The sequence below is a fragment of the Macaca nemestrina genome, chromosome 9 (assembly GCF_043159975.1).
Source record: "Macaca nemestrina isolate mMacNem1 chromosome 9, mMacNem.hap1, whole genome shotgun sequence".
Lineage (NCBI taxonomy): Eukaryota > Metazoa > Chordata > Mammalia > Primates > Cercopithecidae > Macaca > Macaca nemestrina.
This window is the reverse complement of record NC_092133.1, coordinates 93,490,022-93,504,575: the sequence shown is the minus strand read 5'-3', so window position 1 is coordinate 93,504,575 and position 14,554 is coordinate 93,490,022. Positions and strand designations below refer to the sequence as shown.

General features: G+C 51.3%; 1 protein-coding gene across 1 annotated transcript in view; it reads right to left on the bottom strand.

The window, feature by feature from the left end:
- LOC112422926 (actin, cytoplasmic 1-like) overlaps nucleotides 1–1,711 on the bottom strand; it is a 32,620-nt gene extending 30,909 nt beyond the window's left edge. Inside the window, exon 1 of the mRNA XM_071070111.1 lies at nucleotides 982–1,711. Within this exon, the coding sequence (XP_070926212.1) occupies nucleotides 982–1,565 (584 nt within the window). The 5' untranslated portion in view covers nucleotides 1,566–1,711. The remainder of the gene's footprint in view (nucleotides 1–981) is intronic.
- Nucleotides 1,712–14,554: the final 12,843 nt, after the last annotated feature.

Genomic DNA, 14,554 nt, shown 5'->3' with positions numbered 1-14,554 from the left:
TATGCAGATATATATATATATCTGCATATATAAATAGGCATTTGTGTTTTCTTCTGGTATGTTTCTCCTTTTGTATATTTAAAATTTTTAATCTATACTCTTATTTTTGTGACATAAAAATCTAGCTAGTTTTCTCCAAAAATGAATTATGAACAATCCACCTTTTTTAAATAATACAAAATATCACCATTATCAAGTGCTAAATTCTTACATATATGTGGGTATTTCTGGATTTCCTATTCTGTTCTACTCATTGATCTTTTCGGCTGTTAGTAAACAATTTGTGGAAATAGCACATGCACATTTTGATATCTGGAAAAGCAAGTCTTTTTCCATTCTGTTACAAAAAAAATAATTTATCACAATAATAAAAGACAGCATGTGTAAAAACTCTAAAACTTTCCTATTTTTATTTGGCTTAGGTAAAAGTGATAAACAGAAAAAGCTCACATCTTCAGAAAATTCAATCTTCCTTTTCAAGCACACAAACCTTCTTGCCATTTCAGTTTCCTTCTAAGGTTCCTCAGTAAAGAACATATTTACATAGGGTACATTGATAAAAAATCCATACTGGATTTTATTTGAAGAATATTTAGCCTTGAAGTTGATATGTTATGGGGCTTCGTTCTTAGTTCTCAATATACACTTTTCTATAATACATAGAACATTGCTTTAAAATGTGTACATTAAAAATAATCCGCTGCATCAACTTAATTTTTCGAGTTAAATCACTTTAAAACCATTTATTAGTGTTCTGTGAGGGAAATTATAATTGGATTGGAAATCAGCTCAAGTTTTGTTTTGTGTTGCGGCTCACGAAGGGACCTGTGCCCTGACCTCTGACCTCGCTGAGGTTTCCACACCCAGGGTGGTATGGGGCCTGCGGAGACAAGAAAGCCAGGTCCCCCTCCTCCCCCACCAGGAGGGTATGTCCCCATCATCCCCCCACGTCCCTCCTCCTCCCAGCCCAGGCCCGGTTACCTCTTTTGCTTGTCCGTCTTGTTCACGTCAGTGTCCCTGAGCATGACGATGAGATCCTTTCTGGGGACTTTACCCCACCAGGCAGCTCTGTGGAGCTTGTCCAGATCTTCTCGACGGACGTGGTACCTCGGCTCCATGAAGGCGCTATCGTCGTATTCTTCCCAAGCGCCTATGTTGCTCTTGCTGCTCCTGACTGTCTTCACAGCGGAGTCATCCTGGTCTCCGGAAGCGCCCAGGTTGCTCTTGCCGCTCCCCCTGCGGCAGGGGAGGCAGTGGCAGCACCACTTGGCCATCTTGCTCCTGAGTGTCTTCATAGCAGAGTCATCCTGGTCTCCAGAAGCGCCCACGTTGCTCTTCCTGCTCCCCCTGCAGCAGGGGAGGCAGTGGCAGCACCACTTGGCCATCTTGCTCTTGCGTGTCTTCCTAGCGGAGTCGTCCTGGTCTGCAGAAGCGCCCAGGTTGCTCTTTCCGCTCCCCCTGCAGCAGGGGAGGCAGTGGCAGCCCCACTTGCCCATCTTCCTCCTGAAACCAAATGGCTTCTTCACAGAGGACCCAGCCGGCATGGAACCGACTTCAGCCACCATCTGCTTTTAACAGCAGATCCCGTCTACCAACCAGTTTCACCAACTAGCAGGTAACTCCGGGTTTCCGATCTGTTTGAAGAGAAAGATCAATCCCAGCCAAAACCTGCCAACCCCAGCAGGGGAGCCCAGCCCACCCCACCCAGGGAAAACCCACGCCCACCCCAGGAAGGGCCACCCCCCCCCCCAATAAAACACCCAGCCCACCCAAGGGAATGCCAAACCCAGCAGAGAAAAGGTCAAGCCCAGCAAAGGAACTAGGGAGGAAAGGTCAACCCAAAGGAGAAAACGTCAATCCAAGGAGGTCCCAGGAGGAACAGAAGGCCAAGCGACCGACGCCAAGCCAAGCAAAGAACGCAAAGCCAAGCCAAGCCGCTACGCGCGTGTGCCGTGCGCGTGCAAGCCGTTACAGGCCAGCCAGTTACCAGTTACGCGCGTGTGGCGTGCGTGTACAAGCCGTTACAAACCAGCCAAGCCGTTAGGCGTGTGGCGTGCGCGTGCAAACCGCTACAGGTCAGCCAGTTACGTGCGTGCGGCGTGCGTGTGCAAGCCGTTACAAACCAGCCAAGCTGTTAAGCGCGTGTGGCGTACGCGTGCAAGCCGTTACAGGCCAGCCAAACCGTTACAGGCCAGCCAAACCGTTTCGCGCGTGCGGCGTGCGCGTGCGGCGTGCGCGTGCGGCGTGCGCGTGCGGCGTGCGCGTGCGGCGTGCGCGTGCGGCGTGCGCGTGCGGCGTGCGCGTGCGGCGTGCGCCGTGCGCGTGCATCTCAGGTGGCGCCAGTGCACGTGGCACAGACAGTGGCGGATCCGTGCAACCTGCATGGTTAAGTCTTGGCGCCACGAATGTCACTGACAGCCTTGTGTTCCCAGCAAACTTCCCCGAGTCAGCGGAGCTTTCAGGCCATTGAGAAGCCTCTGGTGGGGGAAAAAAGCCTCTTGAAGCAGGACTGGGCCTGAGCGCCTGGAACCTGAGGATGCTGACAGCCTCCTATGAAGAAAGCCCCCAAGACACTCCTGGCGGTGCTGTTGTGCGTGGCAGCGGCTGCAGCTCGGAACTCGGGCTGAGGGAGCTGGCTGCAAATGGCCTCAAAATCGCGGAGCACAAGACGCCCACCGAGCCCAGTGCCTGCCTGAGGTGCCTTCCACACTTGCTCCTCTTTGGTCGGCACACAGAACACGAGGCCATCAGCGAGGGGGCACTTGCGGTCACGGATCGCGGCCACCTCCTGCCCCGGTGCCCCCTGCCTGGTGTCCAAGCCAGAGCCAACAGCTGTGGGGCTTCTGGCCTGGGGGGCTCTGCTCCACTGGCATGCAATAGGGTCAAGGTGCAGGCTGCTGTGTCCAGGCTGGCAAGAGGAGGCTTGGAGGAGCACCTCCCACGGATGGGGAGATGCAGAAAGTCACCCCCCTGTGCAGATCCTGGGAACACGACACTGTTCCCGCCTCCCTGGTGCTGGCGTCTGAGCTGGACCAGGGCAGTGGCACCTCAACCCTCCTGCTGCATAAGCTCCTCTTGCTTGATAATAAACTAAATTTTGAATGAAACAAAAAGAAAAAAGACACACACACTAAATTTCCTTGTCCCTCTGTGATCCCGAACCAGGGAGCAAGGGGAAGCCTGACCTCCTGATCTCTCCCCCCAGCTGCAGGCTGAGCAGTTTCCTCCAGTTGGGCTCAGTGGAACCGGGCTGCCCTTCCTTCCTGCATGGACATCCCCATATCTTCCATTGCCCCATACAGAGTGCCATGATCTGGGTTCAAATCCCGGCTCCAGCACTCGCAGCCTGAGTTACCTGGCAAATGCCTTGCCCCCAGGCACCTGCTGTCTGTGTCCTTCCTGACAGGAGGGACGGGAGGTGCTGTCCCTGACATGAAGTGCTGTAACAGTCAAACAAGCGGAGCACGAGACGCCTGGGTGGGGGACTGCCCTGCTGGCTGCTGGGGGTGCTCACCGAAGAGCACCTCCCATCTGCCCACATGGCCTTGCAGGTCTCAGCACTTATTAGGCACTTGACTACGGTAAATCCCTAAACAAAGCCCTAAGCTGCCCTGGGGAATGTGACCAGGGCGATGGACCAGGAAGGACAGTCTGGGGTGCCAGGCATGAGGATAAGCCAATCTCTTCCCGGCAGCTTTGGGTCCCAGGGCACCCTCAGTGGACAGAGAACCCAGAGATGCCACAAGGCTTGAGCTGCATCCCCGAGTTCCAGCCCAGCCATGCCGGGCCCAGGGGTACTTTGGGCACTAAGTTGGGATGAGGAGGGGCCAGGTGACACTCCTGTGTTCCAGGATCTGGTCAAGAGGATGGTACCCTGTCACTGCCTGGCTCCACCTGGTCCCAGTGGAACAAGAAGAGCAGGAAGCTTCTAGCACCCACCCTCTGGGCCACCAACAGCCAGATCCACAGTGTGGTTACCTGAGTCAGCACCACCTGCCTTGGGGACCGGGGCATGAAGGCCCAGATATGACCAGCACAGTGGGGCAGAGGATGCAGGTGGGCAGGATGTGCTGTGCAGATCCAAGGAGCCCCTCTCTCGAGGCTGGGGCATAACCTCTCCATCTTATTGACGCATAATATTTTACCTCTTTGTAGGGTACATACTGTAGCAGGACGAGCCGCAGACAAAATTCCTCAGACACCGGATTAAAGAAGGAAGAGGTTTTTTATTCGGCCAGGAGCATCGGCAGACTCGCGTCTTAAGAGCCGAGCTCCCCAAAAAAGAAATTCCTAGCCCTTTTTAGGGCTTACAACTCTAAGGGGTCCACGTGAAAGGGTCGTGATAAATCGAGCAAGCATGGGAAATGTGACTGGGGGCTACATGCATCAGCTAACAGAACAAAAAGTTTTACAATGCTTTTTTCATACAGTGTCTGGAATTTACAGATAACACAAGTAGTTTAGGCCAGGGGTTGATGTTATTATTATTACTTTGTTTAACTCCTAGGACTGGGTGGTGGTGCCAAGGTTGTCTGGCTATTTATCTTACTTTTGTTTCTCTCTCTCTTTTCTCCTGTCTTTGAACTAGGCAAGGTGGGGGGAGGAGGGCAGCAGGAGTAGTAGTGGTCTCCTTCCTTAATACAAATGCTTGTTACATGCATAAAATGTGTATTCTGGTTACTTCGAATATTTACACATAATATTGTTATTTAGTCACCATAGTCTGCTGTCAAACATTACAGCTTATTTCTTCTAACTGCAGGTCTGTACCCAATAGCCAACTTCTCTTCATTCTCCCTTCCACACCCCGTCTTCCCGGCCTCTGGTACTGCCATCGCATTCTCTGGGTCCATGAGATCAAGCTTTTTTTGGCTCCTACATGTGAGTGAGAACCTGCGGTATTTGTCCTTCTGTGCCTGGCTTATTTTACTCAATGACTTCCAGATCTACCCTTATTTCTGAAAATGACATGATTTCATTATTTGTTATGCCAAATAGTATTCTACTGTGTATATTTAGTACATCTTACTTATCCATTCATCAGTTGAATACTTGCATTGACTCAGTATCTTTGCTATTGTGAATAATGCTGTGATAAACACAAGCATGCAAGTTACCCTTTGTTACACTGAACTTTTTCCTTTGGAAGAATACCCCTCCCCCACATACCCCCACCCCCCGCCCAGTGAGATTGCTGGACCATACAATAGCTCTCGGTGTTTTTAGAATTCTCTATACTTGTTTCCATCATGCTTGTACTGATTTGCATTCCTACTGACAGTGTAGCAGAGTTTCCATTTCTCTGCATTCTCATCAGCATCTGTTATTTTTTGTTTTATTAATAATACCCATTCTAAGTGAGGTGAGATAATATCTCGCTGTGGTTTTGATTTGCATTTCCCTGATCAATGATGTTGAACATTTTCTCATATACATCTTAGCCATTTGTATGTCTCTATTTCTGTCCTTTGCCCATTTTTAATGGTATTGTTTTGTTAGCTGCCCCCGCAGCCCATGGCCCATAGCTACTCCCACCTGAGCACGCCTGGGGGCCTAGCACAGCAGCTCCTCGCCTGGAATCCAGCATATGCCCTTCCGGACCCGGGCAGTCCTCCCGATGCTCTGCCCAGCCCTGCTGGGAGGGTAGCCGCTGGGTTGGTGTGGCTGCAGGCGGAGACCTTGCCTGCCCTACTCAGCCTCCTGCGCCAGCGCCGGGGAGGGTGTCCAGTGCATGGGAAGGTGTGGGCTGGCTTTGAACTCAGGGGAGCTGGAGCGGGCAAGCTGGGAGGGGACCGTGGGCAAAGCCATGGGCTATGGGCTGTGTTCAGGAGGTGGTTTGTGGCCCACCAAGCCTGTGGTGGCGGTTAGGGACGTGTAGTCACAGGACTGGGCAGGGCCTGGACCAGTAGCCCAAAGTCGGCCTCAGCATTGGCACAGCAGGACAGGCCTGGGAGGCCCACTGCGAGGACTGGACTGGGTGGAGGGTCTGAGGCCCTGGCCAGAGTCACAATGGGGCACAGAGCAGGGTGGTTGGAGAAGCCTCCTAGGGCAGAATAAGAGAGTGAGGACTTAGGACTTAGGGGAGTAGTAGAGGAGGAGTTGGGTGTGCCCCCTAAATCTCATAACATACCACTAGGTGCTGTGGGGTTGTCCTTGTCCCCACCACACAGGATGCTGACATATCTGCCACCTTCACCGCCTTCAGGCCCAGATGACTCACCCTGAGCAGTTAGAAAAGCACAGGGAAACATTCATCCTGTGAGAAGCTCGGGAAGCCACTTCCCTTCTCAGGACACCTCCTGAGGCAGCAGAGGCCAGGCTGGCAGGGAAGGTGGGACAGCCGGAACATTCCTGGGGCTGCCCTGACACCTGGTGGCGGCCCTCAGAAACCAGCAGCTGCATGGAGGAAGTGCCAGCCAGCAGGAGTGCAGGAAGCGGGAGAGAGGAAGGAGGAAGGGGAGAGAGCAAGTCCATTCTAGACCAGTGGTCCTCAAACTTGAACCTGCAGTGGCATCACCCTGAGTGCTGTCCCTGACTCGGGAAACTGCTGGAAAACTCGGAATTGCTGGAGAATCTGCATTTCCAAGAGGTTCCCGGAGGCTGCTGTGCTGCTGGTCCGGGACCAAGCCATGGGTCTGAGAAAGGAATGAAGGGATGTCTGCGCTCCTACTGGGTGCCTACCAGGTGGTACTGTATATTACTATACCTTCCTTATAGAGGAGGCCACCGAGGCTGGAAAGGCCATGTTCCCACACTATCCACATCCGTGCCCACAGAAGTGATAACCTTTTGAGATCAGTGCAGCCCCAGAGACCTCCCTAAGGGTCCCTGCTGCACATCCGTTGAGCAGGTCACAGCCTGGGTTTGTCTGCACCAGGCAGGCAAGACAGCTCCTGAGAATGGGCCCTGCCCGGCACACCTGCCCAGGCACTGAGCCAGGAACACACAAGCTGCTCACCTGGCCTCTGACAGGTTAGTGAAAGAACGGGGCAGGGCCTGCCTGGGGTGCTGCACAGGAGCACCTAGCTCACTGCCCTTTGGAGATGACCCTGTTTGAGAACTGCCATTCTGATGACACAGCAGTGGAGGGTCTGGTGGAGCTGCCAGCTCCCCTGGGGCCCAGGAGGAGTTGCCTCTGACCTATTTCCCAGTTCCCAGGCAGGGGCATGCCCAGAGAGCCATGCAAAGCCAGTGCTGGGCCCCTTCCTTCCTCCCACTGGCCAGTGACTGTCCCTGGGCTCAGTCGCACCACAGGAGGGGAGGAGGCCATACTGTCCAGTGTCGCTTCTCTCAGCATTGTGCTGAGCTGGAGGGAAGGCTAGGAGGCCTCCTAGAGGAGGGGACACCTGTCCAGCAGCTCAGCGGAGGTCAGTTAGGTGAGCAGGGAGGGAGAGGAGAGAGGAAGGCAGAGGTCTCAGAAAGGGCGGGGCTTGGAGGCCAGGACCAGGGGAGTCAAGGCTTTACAGAATCACCTGAGGGCAGGCGGAAATGCAGACCCGGGCCACCCCAGACTCCCTCAGGACGTTGTGGCTTTAAGTCCCAGGAAAATGCATTTCTAACCTGCTCCTGGCCACTGGAGTTTAGTCCTCAGGATTCCCAAGACCTTGGCAAGGTGGCCAACTTGTGCCCCCAATACCAGGTAAAATGAGAGCAAGGTGCCAGGGTAGCCTCTGCCCCAGCCCAGCCCACACTGCCTGCTCCCTGCCTGCTGGGGTCCCACAGGTCCCAGAGCCAACCACCAAGCCAAGCAGGACCTCAGACCTGTCCAGGTGCCTCAGGGCTGGCACACCACGTCTGTCGCCTCATCTGTAAGCCTGCATCATGAGAAACACGTATTGTCAGTAGTTACAAAGGTTCCCAGCACCACTCTCCGTGCCTCCCGTCTGTGCTGACTCAGCGAATGCCCATCACAGTCTTTCAGGGTGCTCCTACTGCACCTGTCGTAAACAAAAGGGGAAACGCAGAGGCGAGCTGCCCCCCACAGCACACAGCTGGTAGATGCCCAGTGATGGCTCAGGCCAGACATCACTGCCACCGTGCCTCGTTACCCCCGCATCCACCAGCTTAGGTTAGTGGTTGAAGGGAGAAAGTTCTGCAAGAAGAGTAGAAGTGGGGCATTATGCAAAGACCAATAAAGGGTCCTGGGAATACAGAAATGCCAAGACTCCATGTTTACACTCCCTGGAGGGGCAGAGGAAGCCTTTCCCACCTGCAAAGCTCAGGCGTGGCAGGGCCTTCCTTGGCCATGAGAACAAGAAGGGAATGGTCTCATCTTCAAGGGCTATGGAGACACCAACTGTCACCCAGTTTTACAAATAACAAAAGAGAAGCTCAGGAAAAAAGGAGCAGAGGAAGGAAGTCCTACAGAGGACTCAGTGTGCCCAGCACCGCGCTCGGCCTTCCCACACACTCAGGCCACTTAGTCCTCTACCAGCCCTGTGGGCTTGGCGTCATCCCTCCCCTCCCGTCATTCACAGAGATGAAAAGGCTCAGAAGGGCAAGCTCTGAATCTGGGGCCCCACGTGGTGTAATCTGGACCCCACATAGTGGGGTGTAATCCGGACCCGTCACTCATGTGGTGTGGTGTAATCTGGACCTCACATAGTGGGTGTAATCTGGACCCCCACATGGTAGGGTATAATCTGGACCCCACGTGGTGTGGTGTAAGCTGGACCCCACATAGTGGGCTGTTATCCGGACCTGTCACTCTGGTGAGGCCTGGGCAGTGCTCCCACTGCCCCCTCTCCAAGTATGGTCTCGCTGACTGCTGTGCCCCCTCACCTGGCACAGCACCCGGTGGCAGCTCATCCCGGTCAGCTTTGCTGTACGGCAAACAATGCTCCCCCTGACTTCCATGACACGGAACCCGAGGGGCAGCTGTGAAGGCTCTGCCGCATGAGTCCTATCTGGGACCACAGGGGAGGGAGCAGCTCCTGCAGTGGGGAAAAGGATGAGAAGGCTGCAGAAGCCCCCTCTGCTTCCTAAAGCACCTGCTCAAACATGACACACTCACGCCCGCTTCCCCAGGCACGGCACACCACCCGTGAGGCTTGGATTCTGTTCCTCTGGTGGGTAAGATGACACAGACAGGCACTCAGCATCGGGCAGGAACTTACAGGCTGCTCACAGGAAGGGGCAGCAGGACAACCAAGGGCAATAACGCGTCGTCCTCAGCATGACTTTAATTTAATAAAGGACAAACGGATGAAGGAACTATATTCCTTGCTGGAAAGGGTGAACATCTTCTCTAGGTCCATCCACACCAGTTGATAAGTAGGGAAAGAAACGATCGAACAGCAACAAAAATATCCGTGACCAAATGACATTTGTGTTGTGTGAACTAACGATCTGCTTGTAATATGCAACCACTGGCTTTATGAATCAGTAAAAACTCTGCAAAGGAAAGTTAGTATAAACCCAGCTTCCACCGAGCATTGATGATACTTGACAATCATGATCTGTCATTAACTATGGCCTGTTGCGTTTATCAGCAGCTGAGGTGAGGGCCATTTCTTCCTGAGCTCAGACAACACCTCCCAGACTTCAAGCACTGAGCCCAGGCCACATGATTAGCTCTCACCACTGGAAGGGGAGCGCCACTCCAGAGCTGAGGATGGTGTGTCTTCACTGACTTTTTTTTTTTTTGAGACAGACTCTCGCTCTGTTGCCCAGGCTGGAGTGCAGTGGTGCTATCTCGGCTCACTGCCAGCTCTGCCTCCCGGGTTCATGCCATTCTCCCGCCTCAGCCTCCCGAGTAGCTGGGACTACAGGTGTCTGTCACCACACCAGGCTAATTTTTTGCATTTTTAGTAGAGACGGGGTTTCACTGTGTTAGCCAGGATGGTCTCAATCTCCTGACCTCATGATCCACCCGCCTCAGCCTCCCAAAGTTCTGGGATTACAGGCGTGAGCCACCGCGTCCCGCCTTCACTGCCTTTTCTTCCAGCAGGTTGTGTAAGTTCCCACAGCGGATTCCAAGGCAAAGAGAGAAAAGCAGCTTTGGTCCCTGAACAACAGCCTGGAGCAGAGGACTCTCATCCCTTTTGAACCCACAATGGACTGCGACTTGAACAAGAAATAGAGCTTTTCGGTCAGGTGCGGTGGCTCAAGCCTGTAATCCCAGCACTTTAGGAGGCCGAGGCGGGCGGATCACCTGAGGTTGGGAGTTTAAGACCAGCCTGACCAACATGGTGAAATCCTGTCTCAACTTAAAATACAAAGTTACCTGGGCGTGGTGGTGCATGCCTGTAATCCCAGCTACTCACGAGGCTGAGGCAGGAGAATCACTTGAACCTGTGAGGTGGAGGTTGCGGTGAGCCGAGATCCCACCATTGCACTCCAGCCTGGGCAACAAGAGAGAAACGCTGTCTCAAAAAAAGAAAAAGACGAGACAAGAAATAGAGCTTTTTCTGCATTCAGCTGCTGATTTGGGGTGGCTTACTACAGCAGCTGACCTCGTGTTAACCTTGTGTGTACAGCGCTGACTTCCGCTTCTACGTCCTGGTGATCCTGGAGGTGAGCTGTGAGCTGCACTGCAGGAACCTTTAGTCACCGACTAGTTCCACACCACACTGAGGAGCCCCCAACCAGGAGTAACTGGTACATCCTAGCATTGTTAGCTATAGAAAAAGTCAAAATGGTATTGGATAAATTATGGGACAAATAAAACGAATAAACAGGTTCTTTAAGTGCTGATATGGAAATATCAGGTATGTTAAGTGAACAACTAAGGCACAGAACAACATACAGAGAAGTTTTTAAGGTCTGACCCAAGGACCCTGAGACTGCCCAGGATCCTTTTACGGGGTCCGCTAGGTGCTCCCTTTCCAACTACACAACAGTATAAGGATGTACATCCTTCATATATCCCAACCAAAAAGCGTCACGACAGTTGGAATGCAAAGATGAAAATCCAGCTGTCTTCTACTAAGCATGGCACTAAAGAAAATTGTGATGTGAAAACAATGTCATGCTTCACTGATTCTGTTTTGAAGAATAAGTTTTCTACGTTCTTTTAAAATGTCGCTATAGGCCGGGTGCAGTGGCTCACGCCTGTGATCCCAGTGATTTGGGAGGCCGAGGCGGGCAGATCACCTGAGGTCAGGAGTTCAAGACCAGCCTGGCCAACATGATGAAATGCCATCTCTTCTAAACATACAAAAAAAAAATTAGCCGGGCATGGGGGCAGGTGCCTGTAATCCCAGCTACTCGGGAGGCTGAGGCAGGAGAATCGCTTGAGCCTGGGAGGCGGAGGTTGCAGTGAGCCCAGATCACGCCATTGCACTCCAGCCTGGGCAACAAGAGTGAAACTGCCTCAAAAAAAAGTCACTCTGGGTGGCTCACACCTATAATCCCAGCACTTTGGGAGACCAAGGCGGGCAGATCACCTGAGGTCAGAAGTTTGAGACCAGCCTGGCCAACATGATGAATCCCTGTCTCTAATAAAAAAAATACAAAATTAGCCAGGCGTGGTGGCAGGTGCTTGTAATCCCAGCTACTCAGGAGGCTGAGGCAGGAGAATTGCTTGAACCTGGGGGGCAGAGGATACAGTAAGCCAAGATCACACCACTGCACTTCACCCTGGGTGACAGATAGAGACTCTTTCTCACACACACACACAAAAAAAATTAAATAAAAATAAATATCACTATACAATGGGTTTATTACTTTGTAAATCTCAATTTTATTTTCTAATATAATATTGATATAAATCAATTTTTTTTTTTTTTTTTTTTTGAGACGGAGTCTCGCTCTGTCGCCCAGGCTGGAGTGCAGTGGTGCAATCTCGGCTCATTGCAAGTTCCGCCTCCCGGGTTCCCGCCATTCTCCTGCCTCAGCCTCCCGAGTAGCTGGGACTACAGGCGCCCACCACTATGCCTGGCTAATTTTTTGTATTTTTAGTAGAGATGGGGTTTCACCATGTTAGCCAGGATGGTCTCAATCTCCTGACCTTGTGATCTGCCCGCATTGGTCTCCCAAAGTGCTGGGATTACAGGTGTGAGCCACCACGCCCAGCTGATTCACATTTTAAAAGCTCTTTGGGGGCTCAAAAACTTAGTAGTGTAAAATCATACTGAGATTGATTCAAGCACCACTGTTGTATATCGTATACTACTTTCGTGTAAAAAAGAAAGAAAAATCATCTTGTACTAGCTTACAATGCATAAAGAAACCCATTAAGGATAAACCACTATCAGTGGTACTGGGCAGATGAAAGACCTTTTACTGAATGTATCTTTTTGTTGTTAATTTTCGAGCTATGTATAATCTATTCACGAAAGTAAGTTAAAAAACAAACCCTAGGGGGCCGGGTGCGGTGGCTCACACCTGTAATCCCAGCACTTTGGGAGGCCCAGGCAGGCAGATCACGAGGTCAAGGGACTGAGACCATCCTGGCCAACATGGTGAAACCCTGTCTCTACTAACAATACAAAAATTAGCTGTGCATGACGACGTGCGCCTGTAATCCCAGCTACTCAGGAAACTGAGGCAGGAGAATCGCTTGAACCCTGGAGTCAGAGGTTGCAGTAAGCTGAGATCGTGCCATTGCACTCCAGCCTGGCAACAGAGCGAGACTCCTCTCAAAAGAACAAAACAAAACAAAACAAAACCCCTAGGGGCCAGAGGAAGCAGGAAGGCCAGCCCCAGAGAAGATGGAATAGGCCAGAAAGTCTGTGTGTGGATGACACCACCTCAGCCCAACCCCTCCAGAAACATGGTCTCCAGGCAAAACATCAAAGGATTCTTCTCTAAACAAACAAAAGCAAGAGACAGAGCTTCCAGGGTGTGGCTCCCCCAACTTAACTGTAACCGGCAAACACCATCACCACACACCCAGGGTCTGCAACATGGGAGGCAGCCAGAAATAACTGTAACCGGCAAACACGATCACCACACAGCCAGGGTCTGCAACATGGGAGGCAGCCAGAAAAGCTAGCCCAGAGGAGAGGGAGGCAATTCAGGAACTAAAATGATTTTTTAAAACAAAAATAACTGGCCAGCGTGGTGGCTCACGCCAGCACTGTGGGAGGCTGAGGCGGGCGGATCTCGAGGTCAGGAGATCAAGACCATCCTAGCTAACACGGTAAAACCTCGTTTCTACTAAAAATACAAAAAATTAGCCGGGCGTGGTGGCGGCGCCTGTAGTCCCAGCTACTCGGGACGCTGAGGCAGGAGAATGGTGTGAACCCGGGAGGCGGAGTTTGTAGTGAGCTGAGATCAGGCCACTGCACTCCAGCCTGGGCGACAGAGCAGGACTCCGTCTCAAAAAAAAACAATAAAAGTTAAAAAATAAAAATAACAAAAAAAGAAGTCATGTATCCAAAGATGCTGGAGAAGTTATTGGACACACACTGCCGGGGAGTCTGGGTGGGAAAAATAGTGTCCATTTTCTCACAGCCATCCCGAGTGTGACTACACAGGCCACTCCTGTTTGTGGAAATCATATATTCACATGGCACAGGGAACAAGAAGGCGTTTTAACCTCAGATGTGGAGACCTACTACCTGCATGCTCCTGAGTAAATTATTTAACTTCTGGGCCTTGGTCCCTCCAGTGGAATACCTCCCTTACAGAGTCACTAAGAATTCAGTGAGTTGTCTCTGATGTGACGATATAGTCTAGCATTTGGTAGGTTCTCAATAAATGGCATTCTTATGATCCATGACAGCAGAAAAAGCTGAGAGTATGTTACTACAAAGTAATTTTTTAAAGACACAGAAGTCACAATGAAACATGCTTTAAGGTTAATGCTTTAATGTATTGACATTTTCACTTACAAATGTACAATCTGCATATGTAGGAAAAAATCAGTTCTCTAGACACAACAGAATACTAGAGACGGGAAAGCAATCACAAAAAGATCAACTCTGGGGAGAAAGTGGAATTGCATTCCATGCCTTCATCTACACACACTAGGGAAGGAAAAAGAAATATTACAGAGGATCAAAACTTGTGGAAAATACACTTGGGTCATTTTGTCTCAACTGCAGGACCTTCTTATGATCCAGATGGCTACCTTGAGTCCTGGATAACCTGAAATGGGCAAAGTCTGGCCTTGTTCACAAATGATGACCCGAAATATTAACAGTTCTCCCTCTCCTCTTTAATATCCAAGACCCTGAAGCTGACTCAAGGAATGAAAAGAACAACCGGATCAGCATGTATATAATGTCACTGGCCAACTTCTTCAAGGTATGGATTATTTAAAAGTACACATGGAAGTAAAATGCTTACTCAAACCTGAATAAGAAGTTTCTTCTAACTCAAGTACTTCTTGACTTATATGAAGTGTTGCACTGTAAACAAAGGACATCGTTGAGAAACCGAGGCTATCAAAACATTGGCATCTATGGGAGTTGTGGCCAAGAAATAAAATACCTGAGTGACCTTACCCGAGTATGCATTTTACACCAGGATCAAGTCACTAGTGACAGTCAAGTTCCAGGCTCATCTATGGCTGCCTAATGAGGCTGGCCCCACTGGGATGGGGACTGGGGAAGGGACACACATGAGTGCCCAAGCTTCAGTCCACACCTCTCCCCTTCAGCCAGAA